Source organism: Scyliorhinus torazame, chromosome 5 (assembly GCF_047496885.1).
Source record: "Scyliorhinus torazame isolate Kashiwa2021f chromosome 5, sScyTor2.1, whole genome shotgun sequence".
Lineage (NCBI taxonomy): Eukaryota > Metazoa > Chordata > Chondrichthyes > Carcharhiniformes > Scyliorhinidae > Scyliorhinus > Scyliorhinus torazame.
Window position 1 is genome coordinate 198,441,118 of NC_092711.1, and position 18,966 is coordinate 198,460,083.

At 55.4% G+C, this 18,966-nt stretch overlaps 1 protein-coding gene across 1 annotated transcript in view; it reads right to left on the reverse strand.

Moving 5' to 3' along the window:
- Positions 1 to 205: 205 nt before the first annotated feature.
- Positions 206 to 18,966, reverse strand: part of taf7 (TAF7 RNA polymerase II, TATA box binding protein (TBP)-associated factor) — a 76,813-nt gene continuing 58,052 nt past the window's right edge. The window contains exons 11-12 of the mRNA XM_072504963.1: positions 13,334 to 13,393; positions 206 to 409 (exon numbers count right to left, since the gene is read on the reverse strand). Coding sequence (XP_072361064.1) covers positions 365 to 409; positions 13,334 to 13,393 — 105 coding nt within the window. The 3' untranslated portion in view covers positions 206 to 364. The remainder of the gene's footprint in view (positions 410 to 13,333; positions 13,394 to 18,966) is intronic.

An 18,966-nucleotide genomic window follows, 5' to 3' on the forward strand; every position in this document is an offset into this window, starting at 1 on the left:
TGAATCATAGAATCCCTATACTGCAGGAGGCCATTTGGCCCATTGGGTGTACACCGACCCTACGAAAGAGCACCCCACAGTGGCCCACTCCCCACCCCATCCCTGTAACCCCACCTAATGTGCTCATCTTTGGATTTATCTTCTTGAGGGATAATGAGGAAGGGCAATACCAGCCTTGCCTCACCTCCCAAAAACAGGCCAAACATTTACTGTTAAAATTACTAAAAAACGCATTTATTGAGGTTTTGCACCCAAGTTTATATACAAGCTGCACATGTATCACAATGGTCATTCTGATAGTTGGCAGGGTTTGGTCAAGCAGATTGATTGCACGCCACACACTGTGGGACGGTGTCAGTAGTATTCACTTATCCAGCATGTTGTCGAGCTGTGCCTGCATAGAAGCCACCTGGAAAAGAAGAAAGGACAGGGTGCTATTATGATTCTAGTCTTGATGGATATCGAGTACACTTGGGTGCCAGTGAGATAAGCGATTCAAGCAAAATCAAACTGACAGCAGCTGTCTTAACAATGGTGACACCCAACATGTAACCTTGCACCATGAAGCCCCTGCAAAAACCTGCGATCTTCTGGGGATGGATTAATTACTGCTCAGGGAGGCGAAAGTGAGCAGGGAGGGGAAAGAGTGAGCTGGAAGGGGAAAGTGTGAACGGGGAGGGGAAAGAGTGAGCGGGGAGGGGAAAGTGTGAGCATTCACCGGTTCGAGCTGGGGCAGCCGACATAATTCAAGTTAGATACTCTCCCCCACTGCATTGGTCAGCGGATTCAAACTGGGATCTTCCTGACCAATATGTCACTGAATCATCTTAAAGATAGATGGGGGAGACTTGCGAGCGGGTCGGCTGCATCGAGAGGAGCTCACGCCGGTGGCCACTATTTGCGGCGCCTTCGGGGGTCTCCTAGATTCTTCGCTCTCCCGCCGATTGTTGTCGGCCTTTGGGGCCGTCCCGGGCGTGAAGCGGGGCAGGTTTGAAAACCGGCGAGGAACCCTGCGCGGGTGTCGGGCGGCTGGAGCTGAGGCGTCGGGCCCAGCGCGCGCGACGGTCGGAGCAGCGGGGGCGGAGCTAAACGGAGGACGAAGCGGCAGGCCCGAAGCCAGGGCGCGATGTAGGTCAGATGTCCCACATCGGGTGGCTCCCACCTAGCATGATGTAAGAAGACTGAAGTCTGGTCCCAGGGGAATTCTTGAGGAATACAAAAAAAGAGGAGAAAGAAGTTTTAAAGAAACTTTGTGAAAGTTTTTTTTCAAAAGGAAGAAGGGGGAAAAAACAGAAAAATAATAAGTCGTTAAAGGATGCGAAAAGCAGCGTCGAAGAAGGGAAGAAATGCGGGCTCGCTGTTGAATGAGAGGACCAGCAAAAGTGCTGACAAGATGGCGGATGCCGGGCCGCATGGTGGGGCCGCACATCTTACGGTGGAGAAGATGACCGAAGTGATGGCTGTGGAGCTGGAAAAACAGTTTGCGAGGCACATGGAGGCTTTGAGGAAGGAGATGATGGTCGCATTGAAGTCATTGGTGGAGGAGGCAATCGCCCCGGTGAGGGTAGCTGTGGCAAAGACATCAGCCGAGGTGAGAGAGCAGGGGGAGAAGATGAAGGAAGTGGAGGAGGCCGTGTCGCAGCACAGCGACCAGCTCACCTCGATGGGGGACGAGCTGCGGAGGGTGGTGGAGTCAACAGCGGACTCCGAGGAAAGCTCAAGGGCTTGGAGAACCGCCCGAGGCGGCACAATCTGAGAATTGTGGGCTTGCCCGAAGGGACAGAGGGCCCAAGGCCAACAGAGTACTTCGCTAAGAGGTTGGCGGAGATGATGGGGGAGGGTACGAGCTGGACCGAGCTCATCGGTCATTAAGGCCGAATCCCAAAGTGAATGAGCCGCCAAGAGCAGTAATTATCTGCTTCCATAAGGACTGCATGAAGGAGGTGGTGGTAAGCTGGGCGAAGCAGAAGTGCGAGGTGCCGTGGGATGGTGCGAGTGGTCGGATCTACCAGGACTTGACGGTGGAGTTAGCAAAAAGACGAGCGGCGTTCGGGCGAGTGAAGGCGGCACTGTACAGCAAGGGTATTTGGTATGGTATACCCGGCGAAGCTGAGGGTGACGTATAACGCCAAAGACTTTTATTTCGAGACAGTGGAGGCGGCTGAGACGTTCGTGAGGGCAGAAGGCTTGGGACAAACGTGAGGTGCGGAGCTGGAAGAGAGACTGTGTACTGTGATTGGTGAGCTGGAAGATGTATAAATGCTAGAACTTTCTTTTTATTGATGTGTATTGTAATTTACTTCACATTGTTATAGAGTTCAAGTTATTGGTTGGGTTGATTGACATTCTGTGTTGCGACGGTTGTATCTTATTTTAGTGAATTGTATGGGTTGGATTGTTGATTTTGTTCTTTTTTTCTCTGGGACTGGGTGGGAGGGGGCGGTATACCTTGTCAGGGGGAGCCACCCACGCTAGCTAACTAAAGTCGGCTAATGAACGGAGGTGAGGTGAGAGGAGGGCTGCGGATATTGGAGCCTGGTTAGCAGCTGTCGATGGGCATATGAGGCGAGCAGGGGGGGGGGGTGGGATCGATGCTGGGAGATGTTTTTTCGAGAGGAAATATAGGGGGGGGGGTTCTTGGGAGGGGGGGAGAAGGGGTTTGATGTTAATAATGGATAGGGGGCGGGTCAGGCTCATGGGGCAGGGACCGGTGGTATGATGATGGATGGGGGGGGGGGGGGGGGTGAGAGAAGGATTGGGGGGGGGGGGGGGGGTGAGAGACCCCCAGTTAGGATAGTCACAGAGAACGTGAGAGGGTTAGGAGGTCCGGTCAAGAGGTCAAGGATGCTTGCGCATCTTAAAAGTTTGAAAGCCGATGTAGCAATGCTGCGGGAGACTCACTTGAGTGTGAAGGACCAGGTGAGACTTAAAAAGGGCTGGGCTAGTCAGGTGTTTCATTCTGGATTTGACGGAAGGGCTTGAGGGGTAGCGGTAATGGTCAGCAAGTGAGTATGTTTCCAGATGGAGAAGGTGGTGGCAGGTCAGGGGGGTAGATATGTGATTGTGACAGGGGCGCTGGAGGGGAGGTTAGTGGCGCTGTTAAGTGTATATGGCCCCAATTGGGACGATGTGGAATTTGCAAAGAAGGTGTTTGGGGCTATCCCCGACTTGGACACACACAAACTGATAGTGGGGGTTGGGGGACTGGAAGCTGGTCCCATGAGGGGGGGGAGAAGGCGTTGGCTGGGCTAATGGTGGAAATGGGAGGGGTGGACTATTGGAGGTTTCTGCACCCGAGGGAACGGGAGTAGGGCAGCAGAAGGTGGTGGTAGATCAGGGGGGTAGATATGTGATTGTGACAGGGGCGTAAGGCAGCACGGTAGCATGGTGGTTAGCACAATTGCTTCACAGCTCCAGGGTCCCAGGTTCGATTCCCTGCTTGGGTCACTGTCTGTGCGGAGTCTGCACATCCTCCCCGTGTGTGCGTGGGTTTCCTCCGGGTGCTCCGGTTTCCTCCCACAGTCCAAAGATGTGCAGGTTAGGTGGATTGGCCATGCAAAATTGCCCTTAGTATTGGGTGGAGTTACTGGGTTATGGAGATAGGGTGGAGGTGTGGGCTTGGGTAGGGTGCTCTTTCAAAGAGCCGGTGCAGACTCGATGGGGCAAATGGCCTCCTTCTGCACTGTAAATTCTATGATTATTCTCTATGAGTACTCGTTTTTCTCAGCAGGCCAGAAGGGATACTCGCGGATCGACGTTTTTGTGGTGGGGAAGGCTTTGTTGGCAGGGGTTATGGGGTCGAAATACTCGGCAATTGCAGTGTCAGATCATGCTCCGCATTGGGTGAATATGGTACTGGAGAAGTGGGTAGCACAGAGACTGGGGTGGAAATTAGATGTGGGACTTTTGGGGGACCAGGGGTTCTGTGACAAAATTGAAACGGTAATTAAGGAATATGTAGGTTTCAACTGTACGGGTGAGGTGTCGAAGGCAGTTGTCTGGGAGGCTCTGAGGCAGTGATGAGGGGCGAGGTGATCTCGTTTAAGGCCAGGGTGGACAAAGAGGAGAGATTGGAGCGGCAGAGGGTAATAGATGAGATGTTGGAGGTAGATAGGAGTTATGCAGAAGATGGGGACCCAGCGAAGTTGGAAAAGAGGAAGGAACTACAGGCGAGCTTTGACCGATTATCCACCAGGTGCTCCAACTGAGATGAGCAAGGGGTGCAGTTTACGAGCATGGAGAGAAGGCTCCGTTAGCAGGTCAGCTCCGGAGGGAGGCAGAGGTAAGGAAAATTGTTCAGGTGAGGGACAGGGCAGGGAAGTTGGTGGTGGCTCCGGATCTGATTAACAAGGTCTTTAAGGAATTTTATGAGAGGTTGTACAGGTCAGAGCCACCTGGGGGAGACCGGGAGATGCAGGAATTTCTAGATGGGTTGGAGTACCCGAGGTTAGGGGAGGGGGACAGGGCTACATTAGAAGGAGCGATAGTTGAGCAGGAGATAAAAGATGCGATTGGGAGGATGCAGTCGGGGAAGGTGGTAGGGCCGGATGAATTTTGGTGGAATATTATTAAAAATTCAAGGATAAGCTGGCACCCCTGATGGTGGGGATGTTTGAAGAGGTGATAGGGAAGGGAGGTTTGCCACAAACTTTAGGGCAGGCATCAATTTCCCTGTTGCTAAAAAAAGATAAGGACCCGATGGAGTGTGGGTCGTATAGGCCCATATCACGTTTGAATGTGGACGCAAAAGTATTGGCGAAGGTTCTGGCGGGTAGGCTGAAGGAGTGCCTCCCGAAGGTGATAGATGAAGATCAGACAGGGTTCGTGAGAGGGAGGCAGCTCTTTTCAAATGTTAGAAGGGTATTGTACGTCGTTATGGCACCGCTGGAGGGGAAGGAAACAGAGGTGGTTGTGGCATTGGACGCTGAGAAGGCGTTTGACCGGGTAGAATGAGGGTACTTGATGGCAGTTGTGGAACGGTTTGGGATTGGACCAAGATTTGTGAACTGGGTAAAGCTACTATATAAGGAGCCAAGCGGGAGTGTCCGCACAAACAACATCAGCTCGAGATACTTTTCTCTCCACCGTGGGACTAGGCAGGGATGTCCTATGTCCCCCCTGCTGTTTGCACTCGCGATTGAGCTGTTGGCCATCACATTAAAAAGTTTTGGGGTATGGAAAGGAATAGCATGGGGGGGGGATAGAGCATAGGGTGTCCTTATATGCCGATGACTTGCTGTTATACGTGTCAGAACCGAGTGTGTTGATAGGGGAATATTGGAGCTGCTTCGAGTGTTTGGGTCTTTCTCGGGGTACAAGCTGAACCTGCACAAGAGTGAGTATTTTGTAGTGTCTCGGCCGGGGTTGGAGGCAGGGGTTGGGGGGGCAGCAATTCCGTAGGGCAGGGACTCACTTTAGGTACCTTGGGGTGCAGGTTGCCCAGGAGTGGGGCTCCGCAGGTACAACATTTCTAGTTTGGTGGGGAGTGAAAGCTGATCTGGCAAGGTGGGATGGTCTCCCTCTGTCACTGGCGGGTCGGACACAGGCGGTTAAAATGAACGTGTTGCCGCTATTTCTGTTTATTTTCCAATGCCTGCAAATTTTTCTGCCAAAGGCTTTTTTCAGAGAGATTGAGGGAAGGATTACTTTGTTCATATGGGGAAGGAAGGTGGCCAGAGTTAGAAAGGTGCTACTACAGAGGGGAAGGCAGGCAGGGGGTTTGGGTCTTCCGAACCTGATGTATTATTACTGGGCGGCGACTGTGGAGAAGGTGTGGAGCTGGGTCAGAGGGGTTGATTCCTAGTAGGTCAGAATGGAGGAGAGTTTGTGCAGGGGGTCGGGATTGAAAGCACTAGTAACCGCGCCGCTCCCGATAGCTCCGGGGAAATACTCAGGGAGTCCGGTAATAATAGCTTCATTGAGAATTTGGATGCACTTTCGGCAACACTTCGGGTTGGGTTTAGGGTCAATGGAAATGCCGATTCAGGGGAACCACAGATTTGAGCCAGGGAGGTGGGATGGAAGTTTTTGGAAATGAGAGGGGAAAGAGGTTAAGACACTAAAGATTTGTTTCTTCGGGGTCGGTTTGCAGGATTGAAGGAGCTGGAAATGAACTATGGACTGGAGCAGGGGGAAACGTTTAGATACACGCAGGTTCGAGATTTTGCCAGAAAGGAGATACAGAGCTTCCCGGTGGAGCAGGCCTCCACATTGCTGGAGGAGGTGCTGACGGCAGGGGGACTGGAGAGGGGGGTAGTGTCGGCGGTTTACGGAGCTATTTTGGAAGAGGAGAAGGCACCACTGGAAGGGATCAAAGCAAAGTGGGAGGAAGAGTTGGGAGAGGACATGGAGGAGGGGTTCTGGTGTGAGGTGCTCCGGAGAGTGAACGCCTCCACCTCGTGCGCGAGGTTGGGGCTGATACAGCTGAAGGTGGTATACAGAGCACACCTCAGGAGAGCGAGAATGAGCCGATTCTTTGAAGGAGTAGAAGACGTGTGTGAACGTTGCGGGGGGGAGCACCGCTAATCACGTTTACATTTTTTGGTCCTGTCCAAAGTTAGAAGATTACTGGAAAGAAGTTTTTAGGGTAATTTCTAAAGTGGTGCACGTGAAACTGGACCTGGGCCGGGAGGCCATATTTGGGGTGTCGGACCAGCCAGGGTTGGAAACGGGTGCGGAGACAGATGTTGTAGCCTTCGCCTCGTTGATCGCCCGAAGGCGGATCCTGATGGGATGGAGAGCAACCTCCCCACCCTGTGCCCTGGCGGGGGGACCTGTTGGAATTCTTGACTCTTGAGAAAGTTAAGTTTGAACTGAGGGGAAGGATGGAGGGGTTCTACAATTCATGGGCACTATTCATTGTGCACTTTCAAGAACTGGATAACATCGAACATTAGTTGGGGGGTGGGTGGGAGGGTTGGGGGGAGGGGGTGGTGTGTGTTAATAGTGACTATGGGTGATCCCTGATTCCGTTTTGTTATTTGTTTATGTGAACATGCGGGCTGTGTGGGGTTTGGTGGGAGGATGGGATCATTGTTATTGATATGGGGATTGACATATTTGTTACTGATTATTGTTAATTGTTGGAAATTTGGGAGAAATGTGAAAAAGGAGAATAAAAAATATTTTTTAAAAAAAAGATAGATGGGGGAGGGAAAGAGGTTTGCAGCCAGATTCAACAGTCGGATTATAATAAACACCCACCCTGAGCAGAAGGTCTCTGCAAATAACGCCCACAAAGGGATCAGTGTGAGAAGCTGTGTGTGCGCGCGCGCGCTCGCGCGAGTGTGAACACGTGTGCGTGAATGTGAGCAAGTGTGTGAGCATGTGCATGAGAGATGAGCGCATGTATGAGTGTAGCATGGAAGGGTGTGTGTGAGAGCATAGAGTGAGAGAGTGTATGTGACAGTGTAGCGTGGGAGGGCTGTGTGAGAGTATGTGATAGTGTAGCGTGGGAGGACTGTGAATGTGAGAGTGTAGAGTGAGATCGTGAGTGCCTGAGAGAGAAGAATGGGAGTGAGTGCCTGTGCAAGTGTCAAGGGAGTGAAGTGAGAGGATAGAGTCAGGGAGTGAGTGTGAGAGTGCAGAATGAGAGAGTGTATCGGAGTGTAGAGTGAGAGAAATAGTATGTGAGTGTAGAGTGAGAAAGTGAGTGTCTGTGAGACTGCATAGTGAGTGTTTGCGAGTGTACAGTGAGAGAATGAGTGGATATCAGAGTATCGAGAGTGGATAAGAGAGTGTAGAGAGAGTGAATGTATATCAGAGTGTAGAGTGAGAGAGTGAGTGGAGATCTGAGTGTAGAGTGAGAGAGTGAGTGTATATCAGAGTGTAGAGTGAGAGAGTGAATGTATATCAGAGTGTAGAGTGAGAGAGTGAGTGTATATCAGAGTGTAGAGTGAGAGAGTGAGTGGAGATCTGAGTGTAGAGTGAGAGAGTGAATGTATATCAGAGTGTAGAGTGAGTGTATATCAGACTGTAGAGTGAAAGTAGTGTACATCAGAGTGCAGAGTGAGAGAGTGAGTGTATATCAGACTGTAGAGTGTGAGTGTATATCAGAGTGTAGAGTGAGAGAGTGAGTGTATATCAAAGTGTAGAGTCAGAGAACATAAGAACTGGAAGCAGGAGTAGGCCATCTGGCCCCTCGAGCCTGCTCCGCCATTCAATGAGATCATGGCTGATCTTTTGTGGACTCAGCTCCATTTTCCGGCCCGAACATCATAACCCTTAATCCCTTTATTCTTCAAAAAACTATCTATCTTTATCTTAAAAACATTTAATGAAGGAGCCTCTACTGCTTCACTGGGCAAGGAATTCCATAGATTCACAACGCTTTGGGTGAAGATGTTCCTCCTAAACTCAGTCCTAAATCTACTTGCCCTTATTTTGAGGCTATGCCCCCAAGTTCTGTTTTCACCCGCCAGTGGAAACAACCTTCCCGCATCTATCCTATCTATTCCCTTCATAATTTTATATGTTTCTATAAGATCCCCCCTCATCCTTCTAAATTCCAACGAGTACAGTCCCAGTCTACTCAACCTCTCCTCGTAATCGCCTGGTCGCCACACTACCAGAAGGATGTGGAGGCTTTAGAGAGGGTGCAGAAGAGATTTACCAGAATGTTGCCTGGTATGGAGGGCATTAGCTATGAGGAGCGGTTGAATAAACTCGGTTTGTTCTCACTGGAACGAAGGAGGTTGAGGGGAGACCTGATAGAGGTCTACAAAATTATGAGGGGCATAGACAGAGTAGATAGTCAGAGGCTTTTCCCCAGGGTAGAGGGGTCAATTACTAGGGGGCATAGGTTTAAGGTGAGAGGGGCAAGGTTTAGAGTAGATGTACGAGGCAAGTTTTTACGCAGAGGGTAGTGGGTGCCTGGAACTCGCTACCGGAGGTGGTGGAAGCAAGGACGATAGTGACATTTAAGGGCATTTAGTGACAAATACATGAATAGGATGGGAATAGAGGGATACGGACCCAGGAAGTGTAGAAGATTGTAGTTTAGTCGGGCAGCATGGTCGGCACGGGCTTGGAGGGCCGAAGGGCCTGTTCCTGTGCTGTACATTTCTTTGTTCTTTATTGTAATCCAACCCCTTCAGCTCTGGGATTAACCTAGTGAATCTCCTCTGCACACCCTCCAGTGCCAGTACATCCTTTCTCAAGTAAGGAGACCAAAACTGAACACAATACTCCAGGTGTGGCCTTACACCTTATACAATTGCAGCATAACCTCCCTAGTCTTAAAATCCATCCCTCTAGCAACGAAGGACAAAATTCCATTTGCCATCTTAATCATCTGTTGCACCTGTAAACTAACTTTTTGTGACTCATGCACTAGCACACCCAGGTCTCTCTGCACAGCAGCATGTTTTAATCTTTTATCATTTAAATAATAATCCCTTTTGCTGTTATTCCTACCAAAATGGATAACCTCACATTTGTCAACATTGTATTCCATCTGCCAGACCCTAGCCCATTCACTTAGCCTATCCAAATCCCTCTGCAGACTTCCAGTATCCTCTGCACTTTTTGCTTTACTACTCATCTTAGTGTCGTCTGCAAACTTGGACACATTGCCCTTGGTCCCCAACTCCAAATCATCAATGTGAATTGTGAACAGTTGTGGGCCCAACACTGATCCCTGAGGGACACCACTAGCTACTGATTGCCAACCAGAGAAACACCCATTAATCCCCACTCTTTGCTTTCTATTAATTAACCAATCCTCTGTCCATGCTACTACTTTCCCCTTAATGCCATGCATCTTTATCTTATGCAGCAACCTTTTGTGTGGCACCTTGTCAAAGGCTTTCTGGAAATCCCGATCTCCCACATCCATTGGCTCCCCGTTATCTACCGCACTGGTAATGTCCTCAAAAAATTCCACTAAATTAGTTAGGCATGACCTGCCCTTTATGAACCCATGCTGCGTCTGCCCAATGGGACAATTTCCATCCAGATGCCTCGCTATTTCTTCCTTGATAGATTCCAGCATCTTCCCTACTACCGAAGTTAAGCTCACTGGCCTATAATTACCCGCTTTCTGCCTGTGTATATCAGAGTGTAGAGTGTGAGTAGTGTACATCTGAGTGCAGAGTGAGTGTATATCAGAGTGTAGAGTGAGAGAGTGAGTGTATATCAGAGTGTAGAGTGAGAGAGTGTGTATATCAGAGTGGAGAGTGAGTGTATATCAGAGTGTAGAGTGAGAGTGAGTGTATATCAGTATAAAGTGAGAGAATGAGTGTATATCAGAGTGTAGAGTGAGAGTGTATATCAGAGTGTAGAGTGAGAGAGTGAGTGCATATCAGAGTGCAGAGTGAGTGTATATCAGAGTGGAGAGTGAGAGCATATCGGAGTGTAGAGTGAGAGAGTCAGTGTATATCAGAGTGTAAGCGAGAGTGTGAGTGTATATCAGAGTGAAGAGTGAGAGAGTGAGTGTATATCAGAGTGATAGTAGTGTACATCAGAGTGTAGAGTGAGAGAGTGAGTGTATATCAGAGTGTAGAGTGAGAGAGTGAGTGCATATCAGAGTGCAGAGTGAGTGTATATCAGAGTGGAGAGTGAGAGCATATCGGAGTGTAGAGTGAGAGAGTCAGTGTATATCAGAGTGTAAGCGAGAGTGTGAGTGTATATCAGAGTGAAGAGTGAGAGAGTGAGTGTATATCAGAGTGATAGTAGTGTACATCAGAGTGTAGAGTGAGAGAGTGAGTGTATATCAGAGTGTAGAGTGAGAGAGTGAGTGTATATCAGAGTGTAGAGTGAGTGTATATCAGAGTGTAGAGTGAGAGTAGTGTACATCAGAGTGAGAGAGTGAGTGTATATCAGAGTGTAGAGTGAGTGTGTATCAGAGTGTAGAGCGAGAGTGTATATCAGAGTGTAGAGCGAGAGTGTGAGTGTATATCAGAGTGTAGAGTGAGAGTAGTGTACATCAGAGTGCAGAGTGAGAGAGTGAGTGTATATCAGAGTGTGAGTGTATATGAGAGTGTAGAGTGAGTGTATATCAGAGTGCAGAGTGAGAGAGTGAGTGTATATCAGAGTGTAGAGTGAGAGTGTGTATATCAGAGAGTAGAGTGAGAGAGTGAGTGTATATCAGTGTAGAGTGAGAGTGTGAGTGTATATCAGAGTGTAGAGTGAGAGAGTGTGTATATCAGAGAGTAGAGTGAGAGAGTGAGTGTATATCAGAGAGTAGAGTGAGAGTGTATATCAGAGTGTAGAGTGAGAGAGTGAGTGTATATCAGAGTGAGAGTGAGTGTATATCGGGGTGTAGAGTGAGAGAGTCAGTGTATATCAGAGTGTAAGCGAGCGTGTGAGTGTATATCAGAGTGCAGAGTGAGAGTGAGTGTATATCAGAGTGTAAGCGAGCTTGTGAGTGTAGAGTGAGAGCGCGAGTGCACAGCGCGAGTGCACAGCGTGAGTGCACAGGGCGTGCGCACAGCGCGAGTGCACAGGGCGTGCGCACAGCGCGAGTGCACAGCGCGAGTGCACAGCGCGTGCGCACAGCGCGAGCGCACAGCGCGTGTGCACAGTGAGAGCAGAGTGAGAGCGCACAGTGAGAGTTACAATGAGAGTGTAGTGAGAGTGTACAGTGCGAGTGTTCAGTGAGTGTACAGTGAGAGTGTACAGTGAGAGAGTGAGTGCATGTGAGTGGAGAGTGGAGGGCTGTGTATGTGAGAGTGCAGAGTGAGAAAGTGTGTATGTGAGTAGAGTGAGAGAGTGTATGTGACAGTGTGGCATTGGAGGGCTGTTTACGTGAGTGCAGAGTATGAGTGTGTACAGTGGCATAGTAAGTGCCTGAGAGAGTAGAGCGAATGTCTGAGACAGTGTATGGAGTAAAGCGAGGGGATAGTGAGGGAGTGAGTGTGAGTGTAGAGAGTCTGTGAGACTGTAGAGTGAGTGTAGAGTGAGAAAGTGCATGTGAGAGAGTAGCGTGAGTGTATGTGAGTGAGAGAGTGAGTGTATAAGAGAGTGCAGAGTGAGTGAGGGAGTGTTTATAAGAGTGCAGAGTGAGAAAATGCATGTATACCAGAGTATTGAGTGAGTGTATGAGAGAGTGTAAATCGGAGTGTAGCCACCTAAATTGGCCAACTCCCGATTCAAAATGGCGAACGGCAAAGGCTGATGGGAAAGTCAGCCAACAAGACAAAAACCAGCGGCCGCAGGTTTGCTGTGTATTTACCTCTGCAAAAACCAGACAACATCGATACCAGCGACCATCAGCATAACAAAGTAACAGCCATCTGCATACTGATGAGCAATCCCCGGGAACAATAAGCAACATTTTGGACACACAAAGCAAAGCCAGGCTCCTCGGCGCCAGCAGGAGCCAAAACAAAGGAGGTGAACGAGCACCTCAAGACCGCTCATCGATCAGGGAACTGCTCCAGTATTGGAGAAAATCGAACCAAGCGATTGGGACAAAGTCCAATCACTTGGGAACAGGTACAGGGTCCACCTCAAAAGGCGGGAAGCCCCTGGGGACTATAAGAGTTGAGCCCCAAGTTCAAATCGCGCTCTCTTCACTCTTCAGCAGCTCTCTTCACGCTTCACTCCTCTCTTCACTGCTCTCTTCTTCCTGCCTGGGTCACCCAGCAAAAGGAACCAACATTGACCGTGACCGGCGCAGTGACTCCAGTGATCATCGAAATCGTAAGTCTTAAATCAACGCTCGCTACGAGATAGGCGCTCCTAGCTACCAATCCGTACCAGCTTCGAATCCCGCAGACTCAGAACCCGAACGAAAGGTCATTTGTTCCCCTGACCTGGGGGGGCCAGTTCAAAGTTAAGTATAGGCCTGTTAGTTGTAGAAGTAGCTTAGACGTAGAATTTATACATGAGTAGCGATTACTGTGTATAATAAATGTGCTTTGATTTAAATCTTACTAATCGGTGTATTGGATTATTGATCATTACTTGGACTTGAACCACGCGGCGGGATCATAAAGATACCTGGCGACTCGAGGGCAAAGGTAATAAAACAGAGGAATTGAACCAAGGAGAAAATTAGCAACAGGAGTATAGAGAGTGAGTGCATTCGAGTGTACAGTGAGCAAGTGAACAGAGTGCAGTGTGAGAAAGTGAGTGTATGTCAGAGTATTGAGTGAGAGAGTGTCTCAGAGAGTGTAGAGAAGTGAGTGTATATCAGCATATAGAGTGAGTGAGAGTTTGGAGTGAGAGAGTATCAGAGGGAGAGTGAGCATGGGAGTATAGAGTGAAAAATTGAGTGTATGTGGGAATGTAGAGTGAGGGAGTGTGCATGCGATAGAACAGAGAGAGTGCATGAGATAGTGCAAAGTGAGAGGGGACGGTCTGTGTCAAAATGAAAATGATGAGCTCTCACCTGCAGTTTCTCCTTCTCCTCCTGTTGTTTGATCTCATCAACCACAGCCTGTAGACGATTCTAGAAGAGACCGAAATGGACAAAAAACTAAAGTAATGCACCGACCTCACAGTAACACATCGTACAATGAATTCTCAAAGGGAGGGGGGTGCCAGGAGGGGGGGCTGAGTGACAGGAGGGGGATGGGGTGCTGGGGCGGGGAGAGGGCGGTTTGCTGAACGGGGAGGGGCCTGGGTGCCGGCTGGGGTGGGGGATGGGGTGCTGGGGCAGGGAGAGGGCGGTTTGCCGAAAGGGGAGGGGTCTGGGTGACGGCTGGGGAGGGGACAAGGTGCCGTGAAGGGGAGGAGAGGGTAAGGTCCCAGGGGGAAGGGGGCAGCGTTGCAGGGGAACAGGGGCAACGGGAAGGGTCGCAGGGGGAAGGGTCGCATGGGGGCAGGGTCGCCGGGGGCAGGGTCGCCGGGGGCAGTGTCGCAGGGGGAAGGGTCGCAGGGGGAAGGGTCGCAGGGGGAAGGGTCGCAGGGGGAAGGGTCGCAAGGGGGAAGGGTCGCAGGGGGAAGGGTCGCAGGGGGAAGGGTCGCAGGGGGAAGGGTCGCAGGGGGAAGGGTCGCAGGGGGAAGGGTCGCAGGGGGAAGGGTCGCAGGGGGAAGGGTCGCAGGGGGCAGGGTCGCAGGGGGCAGGGTCGCAGGGGGCAGGGTCGCAGGGGGCAGGGCCGCAGGGGTCAGGGCCGCAGGGGTCAGGGCCGCAGGGGTCAGGGCCGCAGGGGTCAGGGCCGCAGGGGTCAGGGCCGCAGGGGTCAGGGCCGCAGGGGTCAGGGCCGCAGGGGTCAGGGCCGCAGGGGTCAGGGCCGCAGGGGTCAGGGTCGCAGGGTTCAGGGTCGCAGGGTTCAGGGTCGCAGGGTTCAGGGTCGCAGGGTTCAGGGTCGCAGGGTCGCAGGGGTCAGGGTCGCAAGGGGAAAGGGGCGGGGTCGCAGGGGGATGTGGGCGGAGTCGCAGGGGGAAGGGTCGACAGGAGGCAGGGCCGCAGGGGGAAGGGGCAAGGTCGCAGGGGGAAGGGGGCAGGATCGCAGGGGGAAGGGGCAAGGTCGCTGGGGGAAGGGGGCAGGATCGCAGGGGGAAGGGGGCAGGGTTGCAGAGGAAGGGGGCAGGGGTAAGAGGACAGGGTCATGAGGTGAAGGGGAAAGAGCGCATGGTCGTGTGGGAAGGGGGCAGATTCACGGGGTGAAGGGTTAAAGGTCAAGGGGGAGGGGTCAGGGTCGTGGCGGGAAGGGGACAGGGTCGCAGGGAGAAGGGGGCATGGTCGCAGGGGGAAAGGACCAGGGTCGCAGAGGGAAAGGGGCAGGGCCGCAGGGGGAAAGGGGCAGGGTCGCAGGGGGAAAGGGGCAGGGTCGCAGGGGGAAAGGGGCAGGGTCGCAGGTGGAAAGGGGCAGGGTCGCAGGGGGAAAGGGGCAGGGTCGCAGGGGGAAAGGGGCAGGGTCGCAGGGGGAAAGGGGCAGGGTCGCAGCGTGAAAGGGGCAGGGTCGCAGGGGGAAAGGGGCAGGGCCGCAGGGGGAAAGGGGCAGGGTCGCAGGGGGAAAGGGGCAGGATGGCAGGGGAAAGGGGCAGGGTGGCAAGGGGAAAAGGGGCAGGGTCGCAGGGGGAAATTGGCAGGGTCGCAGGGGGAAAGGGCAGGGTCGCAGGGGGAAAGGGGCAGGGTGGCAGGAGAAAGGGGCAGGGTCGCAGGGGGAAAGGGGCAGGGTCGCAGGGGGAAAGGGGCAGGGTCGCAGGGGGAAAGGGGCAGGGTCGCAGGGGGAAAGGGGCAGGGTCGCAGGGGGAAAGGGGCAGGGTCGCAGGGGGAAAGGGTCAGGGTCGCAGGGGGAAAGGGTCAGGGTCGCAGGGGGAAAGGGGCAGGGTCGCAGGGGGAAAGGGGCAGGGTCGCAGGGGGAAAGGGGCAGGGTCGCAGGGGGAAAGGGGCAGGGTCGCAGGGGGAAAGGGGCAGGGTCGCAGGGGGCAGGGTCACAGAGGGAAAGGGGCAGGGTCGCAGGGGGAAGGTGGCAGGGTCGCAGGGGGAAAGGGGCAGGATCGCAGGGGGAAAGGGGCAGGATCGCAGCGTGAAAGGGGCAGGATCGCAGCGTGAAAGGGGCAGAGTCGCAGGGGGAAAGGGGCAGGGTCGCAGGGGGAAAGGGGCAGGGTGGCAGGGGGAAAGGGGCAGGGTGAAAGGGGCAGGGTGGCAGAGGGAAAGGGGCAGGGTCGCAGGGGGAAAGTGGCAGGGTCGCAGAGGGAAAGGGGCAGGGCCGCAGGGGGAAAGGGGCAGGGTCGCAGCGTGAAAGGGGCAGGGTCGCAGGGGGAAAGGGGCAGGGCCGCAGGGGGAAAGGGGCAGGGCCGCAGGGGGAAAGGGGCAGGGTCGCAGGGGGAAAGGGGCAGGGTGGCAGGGGAAAGGGGCAGGGTGGCAGGGGAAAAGGGGCAGGGTGGCAAGGGGAAAGGGGCAGAGTCGCAGGGAGAAAGGGGCAGGGTCGCAGGGGGAAAGGGCAGGGTCGCAGGGGGAAAGGGGCAGGGTAGCAGGGGAAAGGGGCAGGGTCGCAGGGGGAAAGGTGCAGGGTTGCAGGGGGAAAGGGGCAGGGGGAAAGGGGCAGGGTGGCAGGGGGAAAGGGGCAGGGTCGCAGGGGGAAAGGGGCAGGGTCGCAGGGAGAAAGGGGCAGGGTCGCAGGGGGAAGGGGCAGGGTCGCAGGGGGAAAGGGGCAGGGTCGCAGGGAGAAAGGGGCAGGGTCGCAGGGGGAAAGGGGCAGGGTCGCAGGGGGAAAGGGGCAGGGTCGCAGGGGGAAAGGGGCAGGGTCGCAGGGGGAAAGGGGCAGGGTCGCAGGGGGAAGGTGGCAGGGTCGCAGGGGGAAAGGGGCAGGATCGCAGGGGGAAAGGGGCAGGATCGCAGCGTGAAAGGGGCAGAGTCGCAGGGGGAAAGGGGCAGGGTCGCATGGGGAAAGGGGCAGGGTGGCAGGGGGAAAGGGGCAGGGTGAAAGGGGCAGGGTCACAGAGGGAAAGGGGCAGGGTCGCAGGGGGAAGGTGGCAGGGTCGCAGGGGGAAAGGGGCAGGATCGCAGGGGGAAAGGGGCAGGGTCGCAGCGTGAAAGGGGCAGGGTCGCAGGGGGAAGGGGCAGGGTCGCAGGGGGAAGGTGGCAGGGTCGCAGGGGGAAAGGGGCAGGATCGCAGGGGGAAAGGGGCAGGGTCGCAGCGTGAAAGGGGCAGGGTGGCAGGGGGAAAGGGGCAGGGTGAAAGGGGCAGGGTGGCAGGGGGAAAGGGGCAGGGTCGCAGGGGGAAAGTGGCAGGGTCGCAGGGGGAAAGTGGAAGGGTCGCAGGGGGAAAGTGGAAGGGTCGCAGGGGAAAAGGGGCAGGGTCGCAGGGGGAAAGGGGCAGGGTCGCAGCGTGAAAGGGGCAGGGTCGCAGCGTGAAAGGGGCAGGGTCGCAGGGGGAAGGGGCAGGGTCGCAGGGGGAAAGGGGCAGGGTGGCAGGGGGAAAGGGGCAGGGTGAAAGGGGCAGGGTGGCAGGGGGAAAGGGGCAGTGTCGCAGGGGGAAAGTGGCAGGGTCGCAGGGGGAAAGTGGAAGGGTCGCAGGGGGAAAGGGGCAGGGTCGCAGGGGGAAAGAGGCAGGGTCGCAGGGGGAAAGGGGCAGGGTCGCAGGTGGAAAGGGGCAGGGTTGCAGAGGGAAAGAGGCAGGGTCGCAGGGGGAAAGGGGCAGGGGCGCAGGTGGAAAGGGGCAGGGTTGCAGAGGGAAAGGGGCAGGGTGGCAGGGGGAAAGGGGCAGGGTGGCAGGGGGAAAGGGGCAGGGTGGCAGGGGGAAAGGGGCAGGGTCGCAGGGGGCAGGGTCGCAGAGGGAAAGGGGCAGGGTTGTAGGGGGAAGGTAGCAGGGTCACAGAGGGAAAGGGGCAGGATCGCAGGGGGAAAGGGGCAGGGTGGCAGGGGGAAAGGGGCAGGGTGAAAGGGGCAGGGTGGCAGGGGGAAAGGGGCAGGGTCGCAGGGGGAAAGTGGCAGGGTCGCAGGTGGAAAGTGGCAGGGTCGCAGGGGGAAAGGGGCAAGGTCGCAGGGGGAAAGGGGCAAGGTCGCAGGGGGAAAGGGGCAGGGTTGCAGGGGGAAAGGGGCAGGGTTGCAGGGGAAAGGGGCAGGGTCGCAGGGGGAAAGTTGCAGGGTTGCAGGGGGAAAGGGGCAGGGTCGCAGGTGGAAAGGGGCAGGGTCGCAGGTGGAAAGGGACATGGTCGCAGGTGGAAAGGGGCAGGGTTGCGGGGGAAAGGGGCAGGGGGAAAGGGGCAGGGTGGCAGGGGGAAAGGGGCAGGGTGGCAGGGGGAAAGGGGCAGGGTGGCAGGGGGAAAGGGGCAGGGTGGCAGGGGGAAAGGGGCAGGGTGGCAGGGGGAAAGGGGCAGGGTGGCAGGGGGAAAGGGGCAGGGTGGCAGGGGGAAAGAGGCAGGGTCGAAGGGGGAAAGGGGCAGGGTCGAAGGGGGAAAGGGGCAGGGTCGAAGGGGGAAAGGGGCAGGGTCGAAGGGGGAAAGGGGCAGTGTCGCAGGGGGCAGTGTCGCAGAGGGATGGGGGCAGGGTCGCAGGGGGAAGGTGGCAGGGTCGCAGGGGGAAAGGGGCAGGGTCGCAGGGGGAAAGGGGCAGGGTCGCAGGGGGAAAGTGGCAGGGTCGCAGGGGGAAAGGGGCAGGGTCGCAGGGGGAAAGGGGCAGGGTCGCAGGGGGAAAGTGGCAGGGTCGCAGGGGGAAAGTGGCAGGGTCGCAGGGGGAAAGTGGCAGGGTCGCAGGGGGAAAGGGGCAGGGTCGTAGGGGGAAAGGGGCAGGGTTGCAGGGGGAAAGGGGCAGGGTTGCAGGAGGAAAGGGGCAGGGTTGCAGGGGAAAGGGGCAGGATCGCAGGGGAAAGGGGCAGGGTTGCAGGGGAAAGGGGCAGGGTCGCAGGGGGAAAGGGGCAGGGGTCAGGGTCGCAGGGGTCAGGGTCGCAGGGGTCAGGGTCGCAGGGGTCAGGGTCGCAGGGGTCAGGGTCGCAGGGGTCAGGGTCGCAGGGGTCAGGGTCGCAGGGGTCAGGGTCGCAGGGGTCAGGGTCGCAGGGGTCAGGGTCGCAGGGGTCAGGGTCGCAGGGGTCAGGGTCGCAGGGGTCAGGGTCGCAGGGGTCAGGGTCGCAGGGGTCAGGGTCGCAGGGGTCAGGGTCGCAGGGGTCAGGGTCGCAGGGGTCAGGGTCGCAGGGGTCAGGGTCGCAGGGGTCAGGGTCGCAGGGGTCAGGGTCGCAGGGGTCAGGGTCGCAGGGGTCAGGGTCGCAAGGGGAAAGGGGCGGGGTCGCAGGGGGATGTGGGTGGAGTCGCAGGGGGAAGGGTCGACAGGAGGCAGGGCCGCAGGGGGAAGGGGCAAGGTCGCAGGGGGAAGGGGGCAGGATCGCAGGGGGAAGGGGCAAGGTCGCTGGGGGAAGGGGGCAGGCTCGCAGGGGGAAGGGGGCAGGATCGCAGGGGGAAGGGGGCAGGGTTGCAGAGGAAGGGGGCAGGGGTAAGAGGACAGGGTCATGAGGTGAAGGGGAAAGAGCGCATGGTCGTGTGGGAAGGGGGCAGATTTACGGGGTGAAGGGTTAAAGGTCAAGGGGGGAGGGGTCAGGGTCGTAGGGGGAAAGGGGCAGGGTTGCAGGGGGAAAGGGG